Consider the following 27,719-nt stretch of genomic DNA (forward strand, 5'->3'; position numbering starts at 1 on the left):
CTGCCCCGGTCCCCGTTCCATCCCGGAAGCGGCGGCGGCGCCGGGGCCTGCGCTGCGCGGCGGCGCCACGATGAAGGCGATCGTGCAGCGGGTGGCCCAGGCCAGCGTCACAGGTCAGTGTGCCGCTCGGGGAGGGCTGAGAAGGGCCGCACCGCCTCCTCCTTCCACCGGCCGGGCCTTCCCGGCGCCGGCCCCGCGGCCCCCGGCCGTGCTGCCCCGTCCCCGGCGCCCTCCTGTGATTTGCCGGGGCCGCTGCTGCTGCGGGAGGCGCCTCCTCGCCCGGCTCGCTGCTCTGGCGCCGCGATCGCGGTGATCTCCGTGCACTGCTTGCCTGTGCTGTCAGGGCCGTCCCTGTGGCTGTTGCTGCCGGGCTGGGTCCCCAGTGCCGTCCCAGCTGCCTTCTCCCGTCATTGGCTGGTCTTGTCTCTGTAATGAGAGCCGCCTATTTGCCCGCTTTGCTGACTGGTTTTGCAGCGAGCTCCTTGCATAGTTCGCCCGTGTTGTCAGGGCTGTCCCCATTGCTGTTGCGGCAGGTGTGGGTCCCCAGTGCCCTCCCAGTTGCTTTCTCCCGTGGTTTACGGGTGTTGCCTTATAACGAGAGCTGCCTCCTTGCCTATTTTGCTGCGCTGTAATCGCAGCCATCTCCTTCCATCACCTGTCTGTGTTGCCAGACCTGTCCCCATTACCGTGTCCTGTTGCTGGTGTGGATCTATGGAGCCTTCTTGCTGGGCTTTTGCACGCTGGCACCGCGGTCCCAGTTGCCTCCTTGCCTTGCTTTTGTCTGTCAGCAGTGTAGTTCGGATCCCTTTCTCCCCTGGTTGGAGCACGTGGCACTATAATCCGAGACAGCTTCATGGATTGCTTGCGTGTGCTGTGGAACTGCCTGCCCGCGTGGCGTGCGTGTTCCACCACTACAGTTGCAGGCATCTCCTTGCATTCTTTCTGTATGTTCCTCATGGCATCCCAGTCACCTTTTCCTTTGCTTTGCTGGTGTTGTCTCTGTAATGAGAGCCTCCTCCTTGCCTGTCTTGCTGTGCTAGCGCTATAACTGCAGTGCTGTCCTTGAATTGCTTGCCGGGCTGTCCCCATTGCTGTTACTGCAGATGTGGGTCCCCACTGCTGTCCCAGTTGCCTTCTCCTGTGATTTCTCGGTGATGCCTTATAATGAGAGCCGCTTCCTTGCCTGGCTCGCTGCGCTGGTGCTGTAATCGCAGTGATCTCCTTGCATCGCTTGGCAGGGCTGTCCCCATTGCCATTTCACGTTGCTAGTGTGGGTCAGTGGAGCCTCCTTGCCTTCCTCCGTGTCTCACATGCATTGCAGGCTCTTGGCAGTGCAGCGCGACCCACCTTCCCGTGCTGCTTCCACATGCCAGCAGTGCTGTCCCGGTCACTGCTGTGTGCTGCTTGCCTGCATCAAGAAAGCCAGTGGTAGCCCTGATGCTTGCTTAGCTACTGGTTGGAACGGTGTATCCAGATGGTATGTCTTTGCTGTTGCCCTGGTTGGAACTTAAGGATACTTAAAATTCCAAGTAGTTTGCATGTGCCTGCTGTGAGGCTTGGGATGGCCTGCACGTTAAATAAATAGCTTTTGCTTGCATGCATGTGGTCAGTGAGTACTGGAAGAGCGTGCCTGTGGATAAGTAAGGAGCACAGCTTTTGTGCACGGCTGGAATGTGGGTACAATAGTGGTCAGGCTCCCTCAGCGCTGGGATTGTGGCTGACTTACTGCCACGCTTCAGGGGCCATCTGCAGCTTCCTCACTTCCTCAAAGGAAGGTGGTGGGGTAGGCGTTGATCTCTTCTCTCTTGACCTGAGGGAATGGCAGAAAGATGTATCAGAGGTGGGTTAGGTTGGATTTTAGGAAAAAGCTCTTCACCCAAAGGGTGGTGGAGCACTGGAACAGCTCCCCAGGGAAGCAGTCACAGTGCCAAGGCTGACAATATTCCAGAAGTGTTTGGGCGATGTCCTCAGGCACATGGTGTGGATGTTGGGGTGTCCTGTGTAGGGACAGTAGCTGGACTTTATGACCATTGTGGGTTCCTTCCAACTCAAGACTTGCTATGATTCTGTGCTGTTTCTGACTGTTATAGTTTGAGATGTCCCTCTGTGAGAGAGGTAGTGCTGTGCTTAGTAGGTGCTGTGCTTAGCAGGAGGATAGATTCCTGAGCTGAAGGGCTTTTTTCCAGATTGTTTGGAAAGGAAGAGTTTTTGGGACCAGTTCACCCTGTTTTTGCCCTTTTGTTTCTGGCCATTGGGAATAGTCAAGGTCTGGCCACTGTTGTGCAGGCACGAACCTTCGGATTCCATTGGTGCCTGCTCTGCTTTCCTTTTAAAAGATGTTTGGGGCTTTTTTCTCCCACCTGCATAAGCTTGGATGTAGTTTTAACAATTGGGTAGTTGGTGCTTGTCTCAGTTTTAAGACCTCATTTAAAACCTACTGCGGTCATCACAGACTCAACCATATTAAGATAACTTAAATTAAGATAATTCAATTAAATTAAGATAATTTGATAAATTTCTTAGGAAAATGCAGTGCATGGTTTTTGTTTCATTGTAAATGTCATTAAAGATGTTGTGTTCCCAGCTAGGCGGGTAGAATCTGCAGCTTGTTCAAAGTCTTGTTTCAGAAAGTCCATAAAGATGATATTGAATAGAAATCATGTTTCCACAACTTGTGTAAACTATATAGGGAGTTATAGAGTTGAGAAATCAAGTACGCTTATTGATACACACTTACTCATAACACATTTACCTGGAGCCCTGTGTTCAGATCTGGGGTCTTCAGCACAGGAAGAGCATGGGGCTGTTAGGGTGAGTCCAGAGGAGGCCATGAAGGTGAGGGTGGAGCACCTCCCATACGAGGACAGGCTGAGAGAGTTGAGTTTGTTCAGCCTGGAGAAGAGAAAGCTCTGGGGAGACCTTAGAGCAGCCTTCCAGTACTGAAAGGGGCTCCAGGGAGGCTGTGGAGGGGCTCTTTATCAGGGAGTGTAGGGATAGCATGGAGGGCGGGGGGCATGGTTTTAAGCTGAAAGAGTGGAGATTGAGATGAGATCATAGGAAGAAATGCTTTCTTGTGAGTGTGTTGAGGGACTGGTACAGGTTGCTCAGAGAGGTCATGGATGCCCCATCCCTGGAGGTGTTCAAGGCCAGGCTGGATGAGGCTTTGAACAATCTGATCTAGTGGAAGGTGTCCCTGCTCTTGGCAGGGGGATTAGAACTGGATGGGTCCTAAGGTCCCTTTCAACTCAAACCTTTCTAGAATTCTATGATTCTTTATCAGCTTGGTGGTATTTTTTATGAGGACTGGAGAGAGTTCCACCACCTCTCTGAGTAGCACGTCTGATCCAGTTGTAGTGAAAAATCTTTATATGGTGTTTTGAAATACATCTTGATCTAGGACTTCACAAATAAGTCCTAATGTTGGGAAGGCTTTTGAAAGAAGGCTTCTATGTGATCTTTACTCTCTAACAAACAAGACACAGAAGCAGTGTTTAGGGTGATGTTTTCTGTGATGGTTGCATAGTTGCCAGCTGAAGTTGGTACTTTCCTGGGTTGTAAAACAGGACAGTGCATTTACCCTTGCTTTTCTTTTCCCCTCTTCCGCAGTGGGTGGTGAACAGATCAGTTCAATAGGACGAGGCCTCTGTGTGTTGCTGGGCATTTCTTTGGAAGACACGCAGAGAGAGCTGGAGCACATGTAAGTCCTGTATTTCCTTCTGCTTTGTGCTTTTGCTTTGTGCATTTCTGAGACTGAATCTGCAGCAGCCAAACAAACAGCATGCCTCTGTTGGGAAACCCAGATTTGCCCCTTAGTTCCTCTTCAGATTTTACTTGAAATAAAAGTTTCTTATTTAGAATTATGTTCCATTGAGAAAAATCTGTTTTCATTCCCTGTCTCTGTGTTTTTTTATCCAGAGCAGATTCAAAAAGGAAGAATCAATGTGTTGTGTGTTTCTGATCTCCCTTTTTTAAGTGTCTGTCATTTTTACTGTATGAATTCACCCTGAAGAACTCCATCCTCCAGGGATGGGCTGTGTCAGAAACAAGCTCTCATTTCAGCTTCCACTGAGCAGTTTTGCTCTCTCAAAAGGCTGGATGGTCTCGTGAGTTACTTTTCTGGGAAGGTGAATTGGTTTTGGCAGCCCAGAGGTCTGGCTCTGGCCATCTGTTCCACAGCCACAAAATACTGCGATTCAGCCAGCATACACGTGCCAGAGGGAGTTCTCCAGGGGCTTCTTCTGTCCCCTTCCAACTGTTCATTGTTCTAGGGCTGACCTCAGTTCTTTTGAAGGCACAGAAAAAACAGGTAACAAAGCTACTTGCTGTTAAGAAAAGGCTCAAGTAGTTAAGAGAGGAGTATGTGAGTGAGGGTGAAAAAAACCCTAAGAAGATGTGGAAGAGAAAGCAGAGAGTGGGGATGTGAACTAAAGGTCAGCACAAATCTCACATAAACATGTGGAACTTCTACAGAACTGCAACAAAGCTCAAGTTGTTTTTATTATGGGATGCTCCATTGGTTTGCCTTACTGTTTGCCTCCTAAGCTGTATTGTTCTTTCTCATTCCTACCTTGGTGAATGTGGAAGATGCTTCTGAATATTGCAGGTGGTTGATCCGTAATGACTGTGCTCTCAGCGCCAAGTTGGTATGGCGGACAGCAGGGAGGCAGGAAGCCAGCTTCTGAAAAAAATAAATGAAAAAAAGCAGCTTAAAAGGAAAGTTTAACAATCCTATAAATGAAACGACAAACATCTTTATCATTAAAACATGGTAGTAGTGATGGTTTAAGCAAATCAAAATGCTTTGTGCTTGATATGCTCCCTTGTTTCTAGAGGCTGCAGATTTGTAGCAGCTAAAAGAAGAAAGCAAAGACAGGAGAGCGGCATGCATACAGTTATGTTATCAATCAAAGTCCAGCCATAGGCCGGGTTGCAAGTCTCCCTGCTGCTTTCCAGGATCCACTTGCTCCTTGTCCTCTTTGAGGATTCAAATCCATCTGTTTTCCCTGCAGTCAAAAAAATCAGCCTTAATACAACTGCAAACAAGTCCCAGTCACCACTTCGCTGCCACCTGCAGTTCTGCACTGTTCCCTGGCCGCCTCCTGTCATTCTGATGAAAAGCCCTGTCCTCCTCTGGCCTGTGGGACCTGGTCTGGGAAGAGCGCTAGGTGACACAGCTGGATGAGTATATGTGAATCATGTTTGGAAGCACCCATAGTTGAGGATGATCTCATTTCACACTGAGGGTGATTTCCCAGTGCAGTGGGAGGATTAAAATTCTCAAAACTATTTACATGTTAAGTAACATTGCAATGCATAAATTCACATAGTAAAATTCTTACTTTCCTTGCTGTTTTTATGTCGCCCTATAACTTGCAGTTATTCTGTCCTGATATATTATTTAAAATGATGATGTTAATGCTCTGACAACGTTTTGTGTAAGGGCTTTCGTGGTTATGGCTCTGCCTAATGGGACAAGGCTCCTGTGGCTTAGGAAGGAAAAGGATATCTTGTTATGTGAAAGCAGAATAGATGTTCAACTGCCTTCCTTTTTATCTCTCCCTGTGTGGTAGGCATTACCTGGTACCTGTTGATACTGCATGGGACAACTGAGGAATTATATTTTTCTCTTCTTAGGGTCCGAAAGATCTTGAACTTGCGAGTATTTGAAGATGAAAGTGGGAAGCACTGGTCCAAAAGTGTGATGGATAAACAGTACGAAGTGTTGTGCGTCAGCCAATTTACTCTCCAGTGCATCCTGAAAGGAAACAAGCCTGACTACCACATGGCAATGCCCACAGAGCAAGCGGAGAGTTTTTATAACAACTTCCTTGAGCAGCTAAGGAAAGCCTACAAACCAGAACTTATTAAAGGTAAGGGCAAAAGGCTGGCAAGGCTCTTGGTGTGACCAGTGGACCTTGTATATGTGTGCTCTTCCTTGGTCGTTACTTCCTTTTTTCTGTGATTTTCTGTCTGTGTTGACAAGTCGCTGTCTTTGTGCAGCAGATGAGGGCATATTGTGGTATTTTCACTTGCAGCCTGGCGGGCTGGTCACTCCATTTTTCCTGTAGCCAAGCTATTTCCTAGAGTTCCTCTGGAATGGTTTGAAATGCAGATATTCTTGTATTGTTACTGGATCTATAATGCGACCCAGTGAGGCTGCAGCCATGAGAACAAGTTCTGGGGTCAGGCTCCCTCAAAGGCTGGATGCTTTGTGCTGCTGTGTAGCTCAATTAAGCCAGGAGGAGTGTTTTTTCTGAGACATGAGGTTAGGCAGGCTCAAAGGCATTGCTGGTGTGTGATGGATGGTGTAGCTCTGTCTGTCACTTCAGTTTTGTGTTCTGTCAAATGATAGTGATGACAGCTGGAGGTGTTATATGCTCCTGGAGAACAGCATTTGATTTAGACTCTCTTTTCTCCACTCTACGAAATGTATGTAATGGTTTTCTCTTTACCAGAAAATGTCTAGGTTCCCGTGGCATTTGTGCCCTGTCCGCTTTCATCTTTTCTGTTTGCTTTCTGGCAATTTTCACATTTAGACTTGAATTTTTGATGCACTTGCACAGAAGACAACTGTCTAGAAAACACTGATTTTTAAATGGGTACTATTAAAGATGATGGTCAACTTCAGTTTCCTTATGAGGACAAAAAGAAGAAAAAGGCAGAAAACTGGTAGCTGTGGAAAGATTTAAAGGCTAATTTCCGTATTGACTGTAGATTAAGATAATTAGTGCTTTCCTAGTATTTTTCATGGAGGCGCAGTGAAATGCACACACAGAATTTCCATCTTGTGTCAGCTTTCCAGTAGCTTGATGTGTCCTTCCAATCAGCATTTGCTGATGATAAAGACTGTAGTTTTGATACCCTTTCCCTGCGTGCTGTTTGGTCTGTAACATAGAAAACTTATGTTCTAATGAATTTAGAGTATGTGCTTTTTGAGTCTTTAGAATCACAGAATCGTTTAGGTTGGAAAAAACCTTTCAGATCATCAAGCCTAACTGTAAACCTGGCACTGCCAAGCCCACCACTAAACCACGTCTCTAAATGCCACGTTTCCACATCTTTTAAGTACATCCAGGGATGGTGACTACACCACTTCCTTTGTCAAGCATTGGAACAGGCTGCCAACCCTTTCTGTGGAGAGATCTTTCCTAATATCCAGTCTAAATTTCCCTTGGTGCAACTCAACTTTGTTAAGCCTACAGGAAAGCTGGATGGGGGCTCTTTATCAGGGAGTGCAGGAATAGGATGAGGGAGAGCGGTTTTAGGCTGAAGGAGGGGAGATTTAGATGAGGTCTTAGGAAGAAATGTTTTCTTGTGATGGTCACGATGCACTGGCTCAGGTTGCCCAGAGAAGCTGTGGCTGCCCCATCCCTGGAGGGGTTCAAGGCCAGGTTGGATGAGGCATTGAGCAACCTGATACAGTGGAAGGCTTCCCTGCCCGTGGCAGGAATTGGAACTGCATGGGTTTTAAGGTTCTTTCCAACCCAAACCATTCTATGATTCCTGTGCCTCTGAAACTGATGGGAAGTCAACAAGAGTCAGATTTGCTCTGGTGAGGTTTGATTTAGTTGGGCCCTTATGTCCTGGTAAACTAAAAGCAATGATGGACCTTCTTCTCTCACTTAAGTAAGATGTGGAAAAATTGATGTATCTCTATATATTTACATCTTTATTCTTGGGCTTTGGAAGATGCTTTTTTCTGAAATACTTTTGATCGGTTTACATTTTGACAGCAGCTTTTTGAACTTTTCAGTGAACAGCAGATCTGCAGCTGGAATAAATTGCCACTGCTGTTAAGCGCCCATAATTTGGCACTTGTTTACCAATGCTTCCTGCAAAAAGAGCTTCACTTCTGCCTTTTTTTTAGATTTATAAACTGTAGATTTAGAAAGCCGTGAGTGACTGCCTGTTCTATTGTGTCTGTGAACGCATGCACTTGGAACTGCTGGCGGCACTGGAATCACCTCCAAATTTGTAATTTTACTTTCTGTTTAAGCTGTGCCAGCCTACATTGTGCTGCATCCAAGCCTGTTAGGCTCTTATGATTGGAGTTTCTGTTGTGCCAATTGCTTTGCCAGTGGTTTTTTGTTTGTTTACTTGTTTTCTTTCTTTAGTTTCGTGCATGCAAAGTTTCTGAAGCTTGATGATTTCAGAGATAGCAGGCTAAGTCCTGTACTGGCATGAGCAGAGTTTACAGTTTCCTTGAGCTGAGGTGTGGTAGAGCACAGGGCCTTTATGTGTTGGCAGGCCGTGTGAGAGCAGGACTGCTTGAGTGTAAGGGTAACTTTGTGAAACTGTAACACCTTTGCTGTGATCTAGTGTGGCATGTGAATATACTGAATTACCCTGAAATTCCCAAAAAAGTCCCGAGGAGCTCGAAACCTGCGTTGCTAGGTGCAGTTCTACATGCTGCAGTGTTAGAAAGGGTGATGGGAGGACCCTGGGAAGGAACACTGTGATCTTAAAATAAGCTTAGTGTAACAGCAAGAGATTCTGTCTTCTGTCTTCAAAATCCATACTCAGCCTATGCGTACACACACACACACAAGACTCTAGTTAGTGGGAGATTGAAGTCTGATTCTCTGGATTGCTGTAGATGCCCTTCCCTTCAGTCTTACAGATTGCTTGATGCTTTTCAGAGGCCTAATTTAATCATTTAGAGTGGAGTTTGTGTAGCTGAGATGAAGACAAATCAATAAATGTCTTCTTGTATTGCCGAAGAGCCATGTGTTTTCCAGTCTTTATATTTTATGGCTGTTGGAAGTTGAGCTGCTATGTGTGCCACTGTTGTAGGTGCTGGGCAGGCAGCTCCTCCATCTGGTATCTAGTCTATCTGCAGCATGCCAACTAGGAACTTGGAATGGTAAATGTTCCTCAAAGAGAAGCGCAAACCATCTCTCACACCTAAAGCAAGGGGACATATAACAAACAAAATCTTGGAGAAGGCTCAGAGCTACAGCTGTTAGTTTAATCATAAAATCATTAAGGCTGGAAAAGACCTCTTAAGCTCATTCAGTCCAACCATCAACTCAGCATCACCGTGCCTATTAAAGTATGTCCCAAAGTGCCACATCTACATGATTTTTTAACAACTCTAGGGATGGAGACTCCACCACTTCCCTGGGCAGCCTGTGGCAATGCTTCACCACTCTTTAAGTAAATAATTTTTCCTAATATCCAGTTTAACTCCCCTCTGGTGCAATTGGGGCTGTTTCCTCTCATCCTGTCGCTTGTTACTTGGGAGAAGAGATCAGCACCCACCTTGCTACAACTTCCTTTCCAGGAGCTGTAGAAGGTGATGAGGTCACCCCTCTGCCTCTTCTTCTCCAGACTAAACAGCTCCACTTCCCTCAGCTGCTCCCAGGACCCCTGTTCACCAGACCCTTCCCCATCTCTGTTCCCCTCCTCTGGGCACACTCCAGCCCCTCAATGTTTTTCCTGTAGTGAGGGGCCCAAAATTGAACCCAGAATTTGAGGTGCAGCCTCATCAGCGCCGAGTACAGGAGGACAATCCCTTTCCTCATCCTGCTGGCCACACCGTGACTGATCCAAGCCAGGATGCTGTTGGCTGTCTTGGCCACTTGGGCACACTGCTGGCTTAAGACTGCAGATGTCTAGGAAAGAGGAGGTTGCATCATAAATCCTTGCGTGTCTTTCTTCAGAGTGCTTTCTTGTTGTGAAATTAATACTTAAACACCTCACTGCACTCTGAGGAGTGGAGCTGGTGAATGCAGGTCTGAGGACTCTGCTGTGCAAGCTAATATCCAAGAAGTAGGCCTGCCAAGGCTTCTCCTTGTTTGTCTGGGCCTTCGCTGTCTATCTTTAATGTGGATTTCGTCTTCTGAGACAGTAAGGATTAGCATGGCAAGGAGTGTGGAATGTCTCTCCTGTAATAGCAGTGACTGGGTAAATATAGGAGGACTGTTTCCACAAGGAGGAGTTTAAATCAGATAAAGGTTTGATGCAAATTATTTTCTCTCGATGAATTCCCTTCCTGAGTGTTCTCACTTTGGAATAAGTGCTCTTATCTAGAGCAAGAGTACCTGCATGGAGTTAATTAGGAACAACTTTGCAAGCAGGCAAGCTTAGAAGTAACTCCTGAATAAAACCAGCATGAAGTTTCTAGGTCTCAAGGCTTGAGATATGTCCAAAAATATTCTGCAAGTAAATTAACATTTCATTTTCAAGTCTTTACATCTCAGATATGCCTTGTCTTTCTCCCCTCGGATAATGATCTTCTTTGCCCCTGAGGAAGATATGCGTGCCAGTTTCTAAGTGAAAAGGAATTGGAAGAGATGGGTGCCCAGTGGAATAAACTTGTCACTTTAATTTTACTTGTACCATGCTGTTTTATTGCAGAGGGTGTTGCAAGGAGGTGATTTACCAGTCAAGAAGTATTAAAGTGGGGAAAGGTGCTTAATGCACTAAAGAGTATGAAAAGCAAGGGAAGAAATAGTGTTGAAGGGTAAGTTGCTGGTGTCTCTCATAGACAATACAGGGTCTTGTGATAGCTTCGCCTGGAGCTGCTAGGGTAACAAGCAACATCCAAGGAAGGTATTTTCCTTCTCCTTCTTTCCTTCTGACTGGAACATGAAAAGCGATCCAGACAGACTCTTGACAGAGAGGTGGAAGAGGTGATGTCTTCAGTTTCTTTGCAGGCCTGTGCCGAAGAGGGTTTTTTCTGAATCAGAGTTTCAGAAATTGTGTTTAAGAGTAGAAGAACCAGCTCCCGTGCAGCCTGTCTGCTTGAGCACCACAAAGGCAATGTGTTCCAGCCGATGTGCTCTTAGATTGATGCAAAATGGAGTGGTACCATGGATAGGAAGTGGGCTGTTTTAGAGGAGTCAGGCTTGTCTCTCAGCTTACCTCTTCAGGGAACTGTAACACACAAGTGAAAAGTGCCTTCTCTGAAAGGTTATGTGAATTGCTGTGTACTGCAGCTATGGTAGCCACTGGGATGAGGGGAGGAAGGCAGCACTGGGGGAGAGTCTGCTGAAGCAGCATGTTTTCCTAAAGAGGAATTGAGTATTGATTTAAGAAGAACTTGTGAAACTAGGTTTTAGCTTTCCCTTGTTCTTTTGTGCATGATCAGACCCTGAAGCTGTGGAGGGAAAAGCTGTGTTATAGTGAGGCCACTTCTTGAACACAGCTATGATGACCAGTGGACTGCAGCAGCCCTTTGGTTTTGTTGTGTAAGGGAGCCGCCAGAAGAAAGATCTAGGGGTGTCCCATGAGGAAAGCTCATACTGTTCTGGGACCATAGTCCTGGAACTACAGGACATGTTGGTTTGTGATAAGGGAACATGGCAGCTGCCTCTAAGGACATCACCTTGCAGTAGTTTCAAAGCTTGAAGATGAGGTTGTGTGGTGGTCCACAAGACATTTTGGATTAAGACCAATACAGAGTTTTTGGAATGTGAGGAAGTTCTTCAGTTGGCTTTTTAAACGCTTTGACAGAATGAGGTTGTTGAGACTGAAACTCACTGCCTTTTATATCGTGGCGGTTGCAAGGCACTGAGGCCTTTCCTGTCTTTCAGAGAAAGAGAGCTGATATGGGTCCAGGGAGGTTATTCTCCCTCTGTACTCAGCACTGGTGAGACCGCACCTTGAATGCTGTGTTCAGCTCTGGGCCCCTCACCACAAGAAGGATGTTGAGGCTCTGGAGCGAGTCCAGAGAAGAGCAATGAAGCTGGTGAAGGGGCTGGAGAACAAGTCTTACGAGTAGCAGCTGAGGGAACTGGGGTTGTTTAGCCTAGAGAAGAGGAGGCTGAGGGGAGACCTCATTGCTCTCTACAACTACCTGAAAGGAGGTCATAGAGAGGAGGGTGCTGGCCTCTTCTCCCAAGTGACAGGGGACAGGATGAGGGGGAATGGCCTCGAGCTCTGCCAGGGGAGGTTTAGGCTGGACATCAGGAAAAAACTTTTCACGGAAAGGGTCATTGGGCACTGGAACAGGCTGCCCAGGGAGGTGGTTGAGTCCCGATCCCTGGAGGTATTTAAAAGATGGGTAGACGAGGTGCTCAGGGACATGGTTTTGTGGTTGATAGGAATAGTTGAACTCGATGATCCAAGAGGTCTTTTCCCGTCTGGTCATTCTATGATTCTATGACAGTATTTCCGATGCCAAAACAACATAGAACGTGCTTGTGCTGTGGGAATGCACTGAGTGTTTTAGTAAAGGTGGGAGCATACTCAATCATTTTAACCCCTTGAAGAAAGGGGCTTGTGAGATTTACTTTGTTTCCAGGTCCATACATGTATGGAAGGTGCAAGATGCAGTCCTGTTCTGTGAGTAAAGCACAGCACAGGGGTGATGCGATATGCAGAGAGCTGTTTGAGAAGTTGTGCTCCCACTAATGTACAGTTTGAGCTGGTATTTTGTGTTTACTGTTTTGTTAAAGAGATGTGTTAGTTTTGACTGGTTGATGTGATCAGCATATGGGTACATCTTTTCCCATATAACAACTGCCTTCCTAGGAGCAGCAGCTCAGTTAAGGTCAGCTTCATCTTCCTAAAGAAGTAACATGGTCACTTTCAAAGCATGAGAGTAGATCTTTCCCTCCTGGTCTACATAGAGGTAGAGTCGTGTTTTATTCTGCTTATCAGATACAGAAATGTCTGTTTCTGCGTGGGAAACAATTCCTGTGCTGTACTTGATGTTTGCTTTCTAGGAGACCCTCTCACATTACAGTAGGGAGACCAGATGTGCAGGTACAGCTCACCAGAAGCAAGTGTTCTTCAAGCTTTCATTTTTCAACTCAGAGTCATTTATAGGCACCTCTAAAAGTGTGTGTCTGCAGGATTCGTCAGTGAAGCCATAAGCTACATGCTTAGGGAAAAACTACTTGTGTTTTTGCTGCAGGTTCTCATCTATCAGGTGTAGCAAAGGTTTTAAAAACTATGCTGGAAAATTATAATCACTAGTTCTTTGATTGCTGTGAAATCTTTTCTCAGTGGGACCCGTTACACGTTCCAGACCCCTTCAAACTTATAAAATAAGAACAGATCTTTTTAATTTCTTTTTATTTTGTTTGTAATACTTTGTCTTGTAAATTTCCTGTAATTATTTAGTAATGCTTTTCTTCTGCACTGTCAAGTGCCATTCAGGGCACCTGATCCATTCCTGGAATGACGACAGCCTCAAGATGTTTCTAATTACTTGATTTACCAATTCAGGGCACACCTTTCCTGGAATACCGACAGCCTCATGGTATCTCTGCTTACCCAATTTACCCACTCAAGTCAGCTGCATCTTTTTAAAGCAGTCACTGTTAATGTGCCAGTGCCTTTGGATGAGCCGTTCCTTGACGCCACTGCAGCCTTAGTTGTCCACTTCCTCCAGGTGGAACTGACCTTGCAGCAGAATTGTCAGATGGATTAATATTTTCTATTCCTAGTTCTTGTTAGGCTGTGTGATGCAAAACTGGTCTGCATACACGCATAACAGCACAGAGGCAGGCAGAGGAACCCAGTCTGGACTCAGAAGATCACTGTTGAGGCCCCTCCCAAGGCTGTCCTGGGGTACCCTCAGTCCTGTTGTCCAGGTGTCGCTCTACAGAGCAGAGTTCAGACTGACAGGGTCACTGCCAAGGGACATGTGCAGGAGGAGACATTTCAGGATTGGACAAGACTTACTATGCGATATTACTATGGAGGTTGACGGGAGACCTCGTTGCTCTCTACAACTGCCTGAAAGGTGGTTGTAGTGAGGTGGGTGCTGGTTTCTTCTCCAAGGTAACAGGTGATAGGATGACAGGAAATGGCCTCAAGTTGTGCCAGGGGAGGTTTAGGTTGAATATTAGGAAAAATTTCTTTACTGAAAGAGTGGTGAAGCATGGGGACAGGCTGCCCAGGGAAGTGGTGGAGTCACCCTCCCTGGAGGTGTTAAAAAAGTGAGTAGACGTGGCACTTCATGACATGGTTTAGTATGCATGGTGGTGTTGGGCTGACGGTTGGATTGGGTGATCTTACAGATCTTTTCTGACCTCAATAATTTTATGATCTGTGGTCTAAAGGGTCCGCATTGTATATATGTACATATTTCCCACAAATGGACCTTCATCCTGATCAGCCAGTGCATGATTCAGGGAGGCCTGTAGGTTCCTGTGTTCTGTGTTTCTGTGAGTGCTGAATGTATTTATGTTGATGTATATGCAAGTGGCTCAATGTAGGTGTGTATGTGTGATCAGTTGGATCAAAGGAGCCCGAGTAGAGACTGTGAGCTGGGACACTGGGCACTCATTTTCTGCCGGGGCGGAAAATGTCTGAGGAGTGCAGCTGGTAAGATTTTGCAGCTCTTTGTTCAGTAAATCACATTTCATAGAAATACTTCCTTGAATTATGCTCTTTCCCCTTTCCCTTTAGTGTTTCTGTTGCTGTGACTCTTCAGTGGTCCGTCCAGGAACCTTTCTGTGGCTGCTGCAGCACTGCCAGTAGACTCGTGTGAAAAGCTATTGATTTTGGCTTTGCCAGAGTTCATAGCTCTAGCTCACGAGGTGATGGGAACGTAGAACATAGTCCCAATCTGCTACAGTAATTTTGGAGTTGTACACCTGCATCCCATATTGTAGAGCATTCAGTTTCAAATGCTTCAGAACAGACTTTGAATCTTTTTGTCTTTTGCCCATACAAAAGGTTTCTTAAGAAGTTCAACTAGTTAGTTGGACTGGGTCCCTAGGCTAGGCTGTTCCAGTCTTCTGGATTTCCTCTTCTGCCTTTGAGAGTTATCCTGCCCATCATGGACTGCGAGCACCTTCATTATCCTAGAATGCTTTAGATTGGAAGAGACCTTAAAGATCATCCAGTTTCAACCCTCCTGCCATGTGCAGGGACACCTTCCACTAGACCAGGCTGCTCAAGGTCCCATACAACCTGGCCTTGAACACTTCAAGGGAGGAGGCATCCACAACTTCCCTGGGCAACCTGTGCCATGGCCTCACCATTGTGAAGAATTTCTTCTTAATGTCTAATCTAAATCTTCCCCCTTCCAATTTAAAGCCCTTCCCCTTCATCCTACCACTACGTTCCCCTGTAAAAAGTCCCTCCCTAGCTTTCTTTTAGGCCTTCAGGTACTGGAGGCTGCTCTAAGGTCTCCCTGCAGCCTTCTCTTCTCCAGGCTGAACAAGCCCAACTTTCTCAGCCTGTCCTCTTAGCAGAGGTGCTCCAGCCCACTGATAATCTTCGTGGCCTTTTCTGGATCTGTTCCAACAGTACCATATCTTTCTAATTCTAGAACTGGACACAGTACTCCAGGTGGAGTCTCACGAGAGCAGAGTGGAGGAGGAGAGTCACCTCCCTCAACCTGCTGGCCACACTTCTTTAATTGCAGCATTATCTGTGGACTTGTTTTGTTTTGTGGACGTTGCTATGCTGAGCTGCATACTGAGAGTCAGACCACAGGTCTGGGTGCACACCAGCAGTGTTTTCCTCTGTAGCTTTCTGCACTTCATTACTTGCCTGTCCTTGTATGTATTTTTTCCCCCTTTTTAGTAGCACATTTGAGAAAGATGTGGTACTTGTTATCCTTTCAAGAAGCCTCAGCATTTCTGGTCTCTTCCCTTTTCAGACGGCAAGTTTGGTGCCTATATGCAGGTACACATCCAGAATGATGGTCCTGTAACAATAGAACTGGAGTCCCCGGCTGCCACCATTGACCCTAAACAGGTAAGTGAGCTGGAGGGTCCATCTGGAGAGGGTGGATGTATAAGCCATACCTCCTTGGAGAATTTGTAGCATTCCTCTTAAGGAAGCAGTCTAGCTTTCCTTGGCTATGATGACCTGCTTCTTGTGAAGCCTCTGAAAGATTAAGTAATTGCAATATTTTCTTCAATCGCCTGGCCAGTCAATAGCTGCTTGCTGTCCTGGTAAGTGTCATGCATGTTTAATGCAAACCAGCTTTTTAGAGTTTATTCTTGCTCATCGTTACAGCTGCTGTTTAATCAGGACTCAATGATTATGTTTTTAATGTGTCTGGACCTGCACACCTCCCCAACTTTTTTTTTTAGTGAAGTTTCTTGACATTTAGGGGCTTTTATGTGTGGGTGGCTGGGCACAGCAATTTGCTGGAGAGCTGGCTCTTACTCAGAAACAAGAGAAGAGCAATTTTATGTCCTGAATTTAAATCTGGAGCGGAGAGGAGTTAGCTCTGCTGAGGAACAGCACAGGCCACACTGAAAACCAGCTGCAATGATGACGCTTTCTCATTCTCTAAAAGCAACAGTGACCAACTTTTCCAGAATGGAAGAGAAGGGGGAGAGATCATTATTGCCAGTGAAGCTACACCAACCCTGTTTGTGTAACACTTCACTTAACCTTGTTAAAATTGTTATTCGAGTTTATAAGAAGGGCATAAGGGAAAAACCTGGAAACTACAGAGCTGTTAATCTAACCTCGGGACTTGGAAAAATCATGGAGAAGATTATACTGTGTGCTGTTGAAAGACTTTTAAAGGACAATGCAGCCATTAAGCACTGTCAACACAGGTTCACAATGGGAAAGTCCTGTCTAACTGATTTGATATCTTTCTAGAATCATAGAATGGTTTGGGTTGGAAGGGACCTCTAAGCCTATCCTGTTCCAACCTGTTCCAACCTGTGCCTCACCACCCTCATCGTGAAGAATTTCTTCCTCATGTCTAATCTAAATCTTCCCCCTTCCAATTTAAAATCAATCCCCCTTGTCCCATAAATACACACCCTTGTAAAAAGACCCTCCCTGGCTTCTATAATAAGGTCATCCACATAGAGGGGGAAGGGGAGGTGATGGGTGTGATTTTTTTGGGTTTCAGTTAGGCTTTTGATACTGTACCTCACAACATCCTTCTGGACAAGTTGGCCAATTGCACTATGAACTGGTTCATGTTTTGCTGGTTGAAGAACTGGCTGAATGGTTGGGCTCAAAGAGTTGTAGTGAATGGGGCTACATCTGGCTGATGACCTGTCACCAGTGGGGTTCCTCAGGGCACAATTCTTGGGCCAGTCCTGTTTGATACATTTATCAGTGATGTAGATGCAGGAGCTGAATGCACCATGAGCCAGTCTGCTGATGATACCAACACGGGAGGTGCTGTCGAGTCTCCTGAGGGACAGGATGCTTTGTAGCTTCAATCTATCCAGAATCCAGATAGATTTGAGAGCTGGGCAATCATCAATGGCACGAAATTTTAACAAGAACAAATGCAGGATTCTGCGTCTGGGATGATCTAACACTGGTTACAAGGTTAGACTGGGAGAGGAGTGGTTGAAGAGCAGCCCTGCAGAAGGGATCTGGGGCTACTAGCTGGCAGCAGCTCAGTATAGGTCAGCAGTGCCCTGTCGGCCAAGAGGGCAAACTTCAACCTGGGGTGCATCAAACACAGTACAAACAGCTGGTAAAAGAGATGAGTGATTATCCTGCTGTATTGAACGTTGTTGTGGCCTCATGTTGAGTGCTGTGTGCAGTTTTGGGCCTCACAAGTTAAGAAGGATGTGAAGGTCCTTGAATGCGTCCATAGGAGGGCAGTGAAGCTAGTGGAAGGGCTGGAGGGAATGTCCTGTGTGGAGTGGCTGAAGACTTTGGGCTTGTCTAGTTTGGAAAAAGGAGGCTTAGGTGTGACCTCGTTCCTGAGGAGGAGAATAGGGAAGGGAGGTACTGGTCTCTTCTCCCTGATATCCAGTGATAGGATGCAGGGGAGTGGTTTACAGCTGTGCCAGGGGAGGTTTAGACTGGACATTAGGAAGCATTTCTTTACTGAGAGGATGGTCTAACCCTGGAACAGGCTCCTTAGAGAGGTGGTTGATGCCCGAAGCCTGCCCGTGTTTAAGAGGCACTTGGACAAAACTGTTAATATGTGCTTTAACTTCTGGTCAGCTCTTAAGTGATCAGGCAGCTGGACTAGACGGTCCCTTCTGACTGGAATGAGTCTAGTGTGGTCTAGTCTAGTCTGTTTAGTCTTTGTAGCTGCAGTTTGTCCTGTGGCCAGTGATCCTACAAGTTGACCAGCAAGATAAAATCACTTTGCTGATGGCATCTGTCCTTAAAGCATCATTTGACCATCATCCTTCTGAATTAAAAGTCAGATATTTGGGGTTTTCAGCCAGCCAGCTGTGTTTGTAACTGCTCTTTTAAAGCCTCTATATGGGTTCTGTGATAATCACAGTGCAACTGGTATCTGTAATTAGTGTGAATTTTGCATGTCTCAAAATATCACACTAAAGTTGTTTGGAGTCTAATGGGAAAAGGGCATGGGGAAGCCTAGGGAGGTGTCACTTGTTGCCTTAAGTAGCTAAGGTATCTTGGTTTGGAGTTAGTTTTGTTCTACCTCCGAATTCTCTTCTGTGTCCTTGTGTGATGTTTTAGCCCCTGAAAGAACTACATCTGCTCTTGGGCTTGCTTTCTGTACCCTCACAGCTTTAGCACAAACTGTTCTCAGCACAAACTATGCATAATTAGGAGGAGGAGCTCTGCCTTTGGAGTGAGAACTGCTTGGAGAGGTAAACATCCCCAGCTGCACGGATTGAACTGCTGCCTGATTTACCTGGGAAATAGTCTGCAGAAAGCTGAATGGAAGAGAAATGGTGTGCTTTGATGTCCCCTGTGAACTGTTCATTCACCCTCAAAAGTGTTGTGGCCCACTGTTTTCAGGTGCCATATTTAGGTGCATGTGCCTGTATCCTGTGTGTAGCAGCATTTATCATAGCCCGCAGGGAGGGTGTTGTGACAGGATCAATGGTAGCGAGCTGTTCTGCTGCCTGCGACTATGAGAGGGAGCCCCGTGGTGTTTTGGTTTCTGGGGCAAAACTGTTGACCAGTCTTTAGTACTCAAGCAGTTGGTGGGAATCACTGGAATAAGGGTCGGTGGATCACTGAAGAATGGCATGGTGCAGTTTCTGCCTGAAATGGAGAGCACTGAGAGAGCTTTTGCCCCTGCTGTCCTGTGTAGGTGTCAAGTAGCCCAAGAAGAATCATCAGGGCATGCAGGATTCTGCAAGGTTCCATCTCTTTCTTGGACAGTGTTGGCTCTTTAAGGATTTTGCCTTTCCAGTGCACAGTTGCCTGCTTTTCCCATCTGACCCTACATTCCTGGTGGCCATAACATGGGCTGAAGTCTGGGAAGGATGGTGGTTTTCAAACTTTTTCTGGCATGAAATCTTTGTTTAATGTGAATGTCTGTTTCTGCTTCAGTCTCACTTGCTGATTGCCTTCCTTTCCTCATCAAACCTCATTTCATCAGCAAAGCTGAGGCTTCTTGTGCAGGATGTGCTCAGAGCACTGCCCTTTGTCCTAAGGTAAGGTTACACCAGGTATCTTCTTACTGAGCCTGGTCCTGGACTCTGTGAAAAAGAGGTCAGAATCCTTACATGGGCAGTCCGAGTGGGTACTGGCCATTCTGTGTGTGAGAATGAATAATGTAAGTTTACTTGCTTCCTGTCTGCCATGTGTTGACCACACTTGCTTCCTGAGCCATCCTGAGTTCCATCTCACTGTGAGACCTGATGTGAGAGATTCTTCTTTGTCACAGAAATGGCCGAGCTCTTACAGTGGCAGAAATACCAATAAAGCAGTCCAGCCATGCACACTTTGGACCCACAAAGAATTTAATCTCCACCATGTTTCAAAGAACCCCATTTACTTGAAAACTGGCAGCTCTTTTAAGTGTAACTGGATGTCTTTTGTAGCTTGTATTGGGACCTTAACACACACAGTCAGAGGCGCTGCTCTTCCTGACACTCTGAAGCACCCGCTGCCAATATTGTTTGACATGCGCCATCATCTCTCACCCATCATACAAGATGTGTGATGGGGAAGAACCAATTTAATTTTGTCATTCTCTTCCCTTTTCCCCACCTGTTGCTTTTTTTTTTTTTTTGCTGTCATACAGTCTGCTGATTTGCTTGTAGGATGGGAATGACAGCTTAGAGATGGTGTGGGTTTATCTTTCTGCTTTCTGTGTTAGCTCCATCCTGCAGTGTTTAACGTGATGTTAACAGAGAGAGATTAGACAAACAATTGCTAATGAAGAGCTCTTTTGTGTCATCGGATTTGACATCTTTTGAGGAATTGTCTGTGGTTGTAATTGGTGATCTGATCTTTATAGTTCCTTGGCAATGTAATTAGTAAAAAAAATTTGGATTAATTAATGCAAATGTATTTTTATGTTCCCTGTGGTATAGAGGTAGAAGTAAGTCACTTACAGAATTAATTAAGAAAAAAATAATAAAACAATGTCATCCTCAGGCAAAAAATATATATGTGTGTGTATAAAATTAAGAGAATATCCTTGCTGTTTGTGAAACCCCAGTAAGAGGAAGCCACTACAGTTTAATTTGTTGTGAACTGTTCAGTTCCCCTGTGCTCTAATTTAACAGTAAGCAAATGATTTGGCAGTATGAAGGGGGTCAGTTGATCCTTACACCAGCAAGTGTTGGTGGTTGCTGGGCCTTTGCCTGAAGACTTGTCAATTTGGGGGATTCTGGACATGTGAGTAAAATAATAGAAAAAGAAGAAATAGGTGGCATTTAGTTGAACTTCAAAAGCACTTTTTTGGTAAGTCTGATGTACAAGGAGTTGTGCTTGAAAGGCAAAATAAAGCCACAGAGTAGAAACTGTACCTCAGTACAAGGAGGACATTGAGCTGCTGACCCATGTCCAGAGGAGGGGAACAGAGCTGGGGAGGAGTCTGGAGCACAAGGGTTATGAGTAGCAGCTGAGGGAACTGAGGCTGTTTGACCTGGAGAAGAAGAGGCTGAGTTGGGCTGATGAGTTGAGGTTTAGTGTTGGGATGATGGTTGGACTGGATGATCTTAGAGGTCTTTTCCAACCTTAGTGATTCTGTGATTCTATGATTCTATAAACTGGATGAGAAATGTGAACCCAAAAGGCATAAAACAGGAGAAGGTTAATATTTGCACATGATGATTCTGCTGGGTTCAGTAACAGTGACTGTTTCCTGCATAGACCTTGGGAGTGAGGGTGGAATGAGTGTTTCTCTTCACTCTCGGCTGTGATGCAGAAAGCAGAAGGACTTTACCTAATGTTCTAGTACAAATCACAAGTGTCGCTTCCAGCCTTAACTGATGAAGCCATTTTGGCTAATTCCTTTTGAGCTTCCATGCTTCCATATAAATAATTACAGAGGTCAGCACTGAAAGTGTAGCAGATTTCTGTGCTGACTTGATGCAGTTTGCTCTATTCATTGCTGAGATCAGGTTAGCAGCGCCCTATGTTCCGAGAATTGAGGGAGATGTACTTCGGTTTATTTGTAGGGATTTGTAGCTTGTAGAAGTAGCCAGGCAGAAATGGAGCAGGAAGAGGTGCCTGGGGAGGTGACATGGTACCAACTCAAAAGATTGGAGGGGCAAGAAGAACAAAAGCATTGGAGCAGGTCTTTGTTAAGAAGCCTGTATGTATAGTGCTGTAAAGCAGTGTGCATATGCCTGGTTGATAGAAGGAATAAATAATAATGGAAAGCCCCTTGGAAATGCCATTGTTTTGAATGAGAGAGGAACTTCTCTAGACTGACATTTAAGTAACTTTCATTTTTAAACAGGATGGGATCTTGATTAGAGAAAATCCATTAAATGAATTCTGGATAAATATTCTATTATTTATAAATATTCTATTATTCTATTGTTTATTAAGAAACTCCTTATAACTGTGTAGCCAAAAGTGATTTCTCTGCTGAAACTCTGTGGAGAAACCCCACACCTCAAATTTTAACTTGTCTATCACTTTTCAGTTAGAACATTTCATAGAATCATGGAATGGTTTGAGTTGGAAGGGACCTTAAAGACCATTCAGTTCCAACCCCCCTGCCAGGTTTCTCAAAGCCCCATCCAGCCTGGCCTTGAACACCTCCAGGGATGAGGCATCCACGACTTCTCTGGGCAACCTGGGACAGTGCCTCACCACCCTCACAGGAAAAAAAATAATTTCGATATCATAGAATCATAGTCACTAGGTTGGAAAAAACTCTTGAGATCATCAAGACCAACCGTACCTGTCCTCTGTTAAATCATATCCCTAAGCACTTCATCTACCCATCTTTCAAACACCTCCAGGGATGATGACTCAGTCACCTCCCTGGGCAGCCTATTCCAGTGCTTGATAACCCTTTTCGTGAAGAAATTTTTCCTAATGTCCAATCTGAACCTCCCCTGACACAGCTTGAGGCCTTCTTGGCCACTTGGGCACACTGCTGGCTCGTGTTCAGTCAGCTGTCAGCCAGCACCCCTAGGCCCTTCTCTGCCAGGCAGCTTTCCAGCCACTCTTCCCCAGGTCTGTAGCGCTGCATGGGGTTGTTGTGTCCTCAGTGTGGGACTCTGCACTTGGCCTTGTTAAACCTCACACCGTTGGTCTCAGCCCATCGGTCCAGCCTGTCCAAATCACTCTGTAGAGCCTTCCTGCTCTCAAGCAGATCAACACTTCCTCCCAGCTTAGTGTCCACAAACCACTAGAGGTACATTCAATCCCTTCATCCAGATCATTGGAGGTACATTCAATCCCTTCATCCAGATCATTGGAGGTGTTCAAGACCTGGTTTGATGAGGCTTTGAGCACCGCGATCAAGTGGGAGGTGTCCCTGCCAGTGGCAGGGGAGCTGGAACTGGATGATCTTTAAAGTCCCTTCCAACCCAACCCATTCTATGGTTCTATGATGATCTGTCTACAGTGTGGTTGCAGCAGGTTTGGTTGTGGTTTGGTTCACCGTTGCGGGTACTTTGCAGTTACTGACTGCTGCTTTGAGGGCCGGCAAGGAGTGATGAGTATGCACTGCCTGCTCACTGAGTTGTTTAAATGACGAATCTATGTTTTGAAACCTAGGAACCGTGGTTTCAGATCTTGGGAGCCCACAGTTAATGCAGTGCTCCTGCCCTCCTCTGGTAAAGCATTGTACCATGAAGAGCACTGAAACCCCATTTCTGATTTCAGCATCGGGATGATCTCAGTACTATTTGCAAAAATAAAACCCAGCTACACAGAGACCATGGGAGTGTCATTAAGTAAGGTTGAGTACCTTTAACAGCGGGAGCTTATAAACTTTTGTTTCCCTTCCTGCAGATGCCCTCACTCTCTCTGTTACGTTTAACATTCCTGTGCTGTGTATATAGGCTTGTTGGAAGAAGAGGGCTGTGTGTGCTCTTGGGTGCTGGAGTTAAAATATTGCCTGCATCATGCCCACTGTATTTGTAACATCTGTGCGTGTGACTTGAGGACGGGATCACGCTCAACAAACACATGCACCGTACTATGTTGTTTCACATAGTGAAAGTAAACCATTTTTAGTTTTGAAACAGCCAGCTAAGAGTGTTCTGTGCTAGGCCCGAAGTATATATGTGGAGGTGTTTGAGGAGGGGAAAAGGGACAAGGGGATGCTGTGCTTCTTCCCAAGGCTCTGCAGTCTGTGCTCTCAGCTCTTACTGACTTGGAGCTTAGATTGTAAATGAACCTGCCTTATTTTAAAACCATTACTTCTTGTCCTGTCACAATAGGCCTTGCTAAAAAGGCTGTTCCCAGCTTTCCTGCAGCCCTTTTCAGTACTGGAAGGCTGCTATAAGGTCTCCCCACAGCCTTCTCCAGGCTGAACAAGCCCAGCTCTCTGAGCCTGTCCATGAGTCCATCTAGTTCAGAATTGACACACATAATCTAGCTCATTTCATTCTGTGATGATTTCACCTCAGAAGAGAACTTGCCATGAAATTATGATTTATGGCTGATATGCTTTATCTTGGGGAGGCTGTGGAAGCAGTAGAGAAAATACAGACGTTATCCAGATGGATAAACTGCACAAAGTGTGGGGCTTTAAACACCTATTGGTATTCCGTGTCCCCCAGACTTATTGCAGCCTGCATCTCTGAGTATGGGAACGGGATGTCAAAGTGGCAGCTATTTGTGACTTTGTTTTACTCTTAGTAGTGCTGAAAGTGTTGCTGCTGAGAAGGTGGCACAGAAGTGTTAGCTGAGGGTTAAGGCAGTGTTAGCCAAGAGTTTTGTCCAAGCTGACTTGAAATGCTTATTTGATATCCTAGGTGATGCTAAAGCTCGTAAGTCTCTTTCTCTGAATAAAGAATAAAATGAATTTATTGTTGTGTGCTGGATGGATACTCTTGGGACACGTCTGTTGAAACACAAAACTGCCGCTTAACGTGCAAAACAAAAGCAGTTTGGTGGAATCCAGCTCCCCCTTCTGGTCCTTGTATTTTATTCGTTTCTATGTTTGCTGATTGTGTTGGGCAGAGAAAGAACACTGGAAATAAGAGGATAATCCTTGGAATATGTGCCCTTCTCTTTTATACTCAAGGATGATCGTGTATAGTATGTATGGTGATGATCATGTATGGATTATCATATATGGTGATAATTAACTGTTTTCTCCAAATTCCTGAAAATCTAAATCTTGGGCTTTTTTTTTCCTTTCCTCTTTCATTGATGCATGTGTTGATGTTGTGAATCAGAACTACAGGTTTTATGCTCACATTTATGATATTTTACAAATGGTCTTCTGAAATTATTTTATTCCCTGAAGTGTTTTCTTACTCTCCTTACTTTGTGAATAGCTGACAAAACTTGAAAAACAGCAACAAAGGAAAGAGAAGATCAGAACCAAGGTGCCCTCCGAATCAAGTAGAGAAAGAAATGCGCCCCGTAACAAGGATGACCCCAGCGCCAGCAGTGGAGCAGAAGGAGATGTGTCTTCGGAAAGAGAGCCTTAACTCATCCAAAGCAGGCCTCAGGTTTGGCTTTTCTACTCCTCTAAAGCTGTGTCCTCCTGCCTGGCAGTCTTTAACCTTGAAGCAGCACACACAGAGATTATTTTTGGGAGTGCTGAAAGGTGAAATTATGGTTATCGTGCCTGCGTGTAACCCCTGCTTCTGTTGTCAGTCAGTATCCCAGAATGTAGGAGCAGGTGAAAGCCTCTTCCCAGCTGTGTGCCTGGCTGCAGGTGTGCATCTGTGAGTCCAGCCTAGCATGGCTGTTTCCAGGCAGACTTGGAAAATCTAAAATGTTGGTCTTAGGACTCTTAACTCAGAATCCCACTTTGCTTTCTTCAGAGTGGAGATGCATAGTTGTGCTGTTCTCTCCGTCTTTACCTAGCAGGCAGGTCACTCTGGAACAGCCACACCATTTGTAATCCCCAAATAACATGCCATCCCCAGCCATGGAAGTGGAAAGCATTTCAGAAGTTGGAGACAGGCCAGAATTGCAGCTTCCTAGCATGGTCTGTTCTTTCTGAGGAGGACTTGATAACAGGCTATTTCATGCACCCTCCCCATCTAACGAGAACATTAGACCAGGTATAGAGAGACAGACTTCCTGCTCAAATTCAGTATAAGAACTGGGATTTCCTCTCTCTTGAGGCACTTAACCTGCAGGACATGCCTGGACTGGAGTGAATTGAATTAGACTGTCTGAATACAGACCCGAGTTATTTTTCATGGGTTATCTTCATGTGTAGATACGTGTTTCTCGTACTCTTCCACTTTTAAGTCTTCAGGACACATTTCCAAGTGTTCCTTTCCCCTCCTCCCTCAAAAAAGCTACATGGCTGATTTTGAGCTTTCAAGCATGTCCAGTCATAGAATCCTAGGAAGGTTTGGGTTGGAAGGGACCTTAAAGCCCACCCAGTACCAACCCCCCTGCTATGGATGGGGATACCTTCTGCTGGATTGCACTGCTCAAAGCCTCATCCAGCCTGGCCTTGAACAGCTCCAGGGATCAGGAAAGTATTATTTCCCTCATCTACAGACTGAAGCCTTGAGCTGTCTACGCAGTTTAATTATTAACAACTCTGCAAAGTTAAGTTCTAACCTTTCTCTTGTTTTGCTGTCCCTACAGTTCAGTCTGGTTGGTGATTTCTACAATTCGGTATCATGCATTGCTCAGAACGTTGCTCTATTTTGAATGTAAGCCCTGAATTTCCCTAGTGTTCAGACATCAGGGGGTGATTTCTGTTTATAGAAATTTGTAATCTCTGTAGTACCAATATAAATGAATTTGCATAGAACATTGAATAGATTTCTGGAAATAGGCTACTTTGTTTTACATAGACCTGAAAAAGGGATCAAAGAAACTTTCAAGTCCACAGGGTTTTTTTTTTTTTTCCCCCTAGCTTCATGCAGAGCAGCTTCAAGACTTGCGTAAAATAGTTCCATTCACTAACTGGGCTGCTGTCAAAGCAAATTGTCATATTCTACACCAACTGGAATCCCAGGAGTCATGCTCTCCTTCTCTTCATGCTTGGTGCACCTTCCTGTGTTAATACTGGAGATGAGCAGGCACATCAACAAGGAAAATGTGTTCCTAGAAAATAAAGTGAGAAGGTGCTATTTCTCAGCAGCTCTTGGCCTTGCTGCTGTATTACAGGAATGCAAGGTTTCCCTCACTGTTTCTGTGTTGTGTGTTGAAATAAGAGCAGTGGTTTGCAGGCCTTGTAGGATGCTGTGGTCAGTCTGACCTTTCCAAGTGCATCTGGAGATCCAGGGAGCCGAATATTTTGAGCTGAACATTTCTAAAACTCGGTACACTGATAACCTAGTGTTAATTTTCATGCCGTGACAATACATAAAGATACTTTTCCCTATGGAATTTGAAGAAATCCTGCTATATTCCTGCTCTGCCTATAGTAACATTCCTTTTTGTTTCCCTTCCACAGTCTTTCATTCAAAAGCTACACTGGATTCTTGAAGAGAGATCCAACATTCACCTCAGCACCACTCTACGACTTTGGAAAAGAATGGAAAATGGGGAAACAGAACAAAGACATTAGAAACCTGTATCATTCTGTATTGGGACAACCAAAGCAATGCTATCAGATCCAGTTGTTAGTGTGTAGTGTCAGTAGTGACAAGGACTTGTACCATTTTGTGTATGTGTTTTCACATGACTGCTGAGTCAAGGGTGACTGTAGGCAGATCGTAGCGGAACATTCACTCTCAGTACTCCATTTCAAAGATAAATCAGGGTTTTTTCCTTAAACTTACACTTGAATTCTGGAAATTATCCAAGCAGGCTTGTGTTTTGATTCTCGCTCTGTGGTGTCATGTGCTCTCCGTCCCCATGGCAGCGTGTAGATCTGTGTAGGTTTTGGTATGTTGTTCAGCTGCTACCTTCAACCAAGTGAGGTGGTCCGGTCTTTCTGCATGGATTAACTTATTAACAGGGAAGATCGACCACCAGTCGTTTATCACGTGGAACACATCTGTCTTGTAAACTTTTTTAAGAACAGAAAAGACTTTATTAAACAAATGATGCCAGCTGAACGCCTGTTGGTGTTTGTGTGTTGCGTTCCCCAAGTGTGCGACAACGTGAGTGACACTGAGGAGGATTAACAAGCCAAGAAACCAGCATCCCGTACACACCAACAGTCACTAATGTACCCTCTTCTTTGAAAGTCTGGAAGTCAGGTTGCTGTCCTGATACCTTTGCTCTTTCCACTGCATCAGAGTCCTTTAGGTACTTTATAGTGGCCATCAAAACGCTGCGGCAGCTGCTCCCCAAACTGCATCATGAGCCTGCTGGCATTTCTGTCCCATTCATCAGAGGCAGAATAGCATTTGGAAGCTGCTGGCAAACAACGAGAGCTGAGAAGCAGCTGTGAAACTGCTCTCCTGTGGGTGTTAAAGCCAAGGAAGTTTCAGGGGAGATGAAAGACTGCATTTAAACTTTTCCCTTGTAGCTTTTTGCTTGTAACTGCTTGTTTAGTAAAGTATCAGTCAAACCAGGACAGGAGAGTTTCAGAGCTC

The 27,719-nt window shown here is 45.4% G+C and overlaps 2 protein-coding genes across 2 annotated transcripts in view; both read left to right on the forward strand.

The window, feature by feature from the left end:
• DTD1 (D-aminoacyl-tRNA deacylase 1) lies at positions 1-27,236 on the forward strand. The gene is made up of 6 exons (XM_069850377.1): positions 1-113; positions 3,607-3,697; positions 5,635-5,870; positions 15,566-15,663; positions 24,534-24,710; positions 26,630-27,236. Exons 1-5 carry the CDS (start codon positions 71-73, stop codon positions 24,687-24,689), a joined length of 624 nt encoding a protein of 207 aa, XP_069706478.1. The 5' UTR covers positions 1-70; the 3' UTR covers positions 24,690-24,710; positions 26,630-27,236.
• The window catches only part of LOC138717113 (baculoviral IAP repeat-containing protein 5-like), a 197,804-nt gene that overhangs the window by 69,942 nt on the left and 100,143 nt on the right, over positions 1-27,719 (forward strand). The window lies entirely within an intron of this gene.

This window comes from Phaenicophaeus curvirostris, chromosome 2, assembly GCF_032191515.1.
Source record: "Phaenicophaeus curvirostris isolate KB17595 chromosome 2, BPBGC_Pcur_1.0, whole genome shotgun sequence".
Lineage (NCBI taxonomy): Eukaryota > Metazoa > Chordata > Aves > Cuculiformes > Cuculidae > Phaenicophaeus > Phaenicophaeus curvirostris.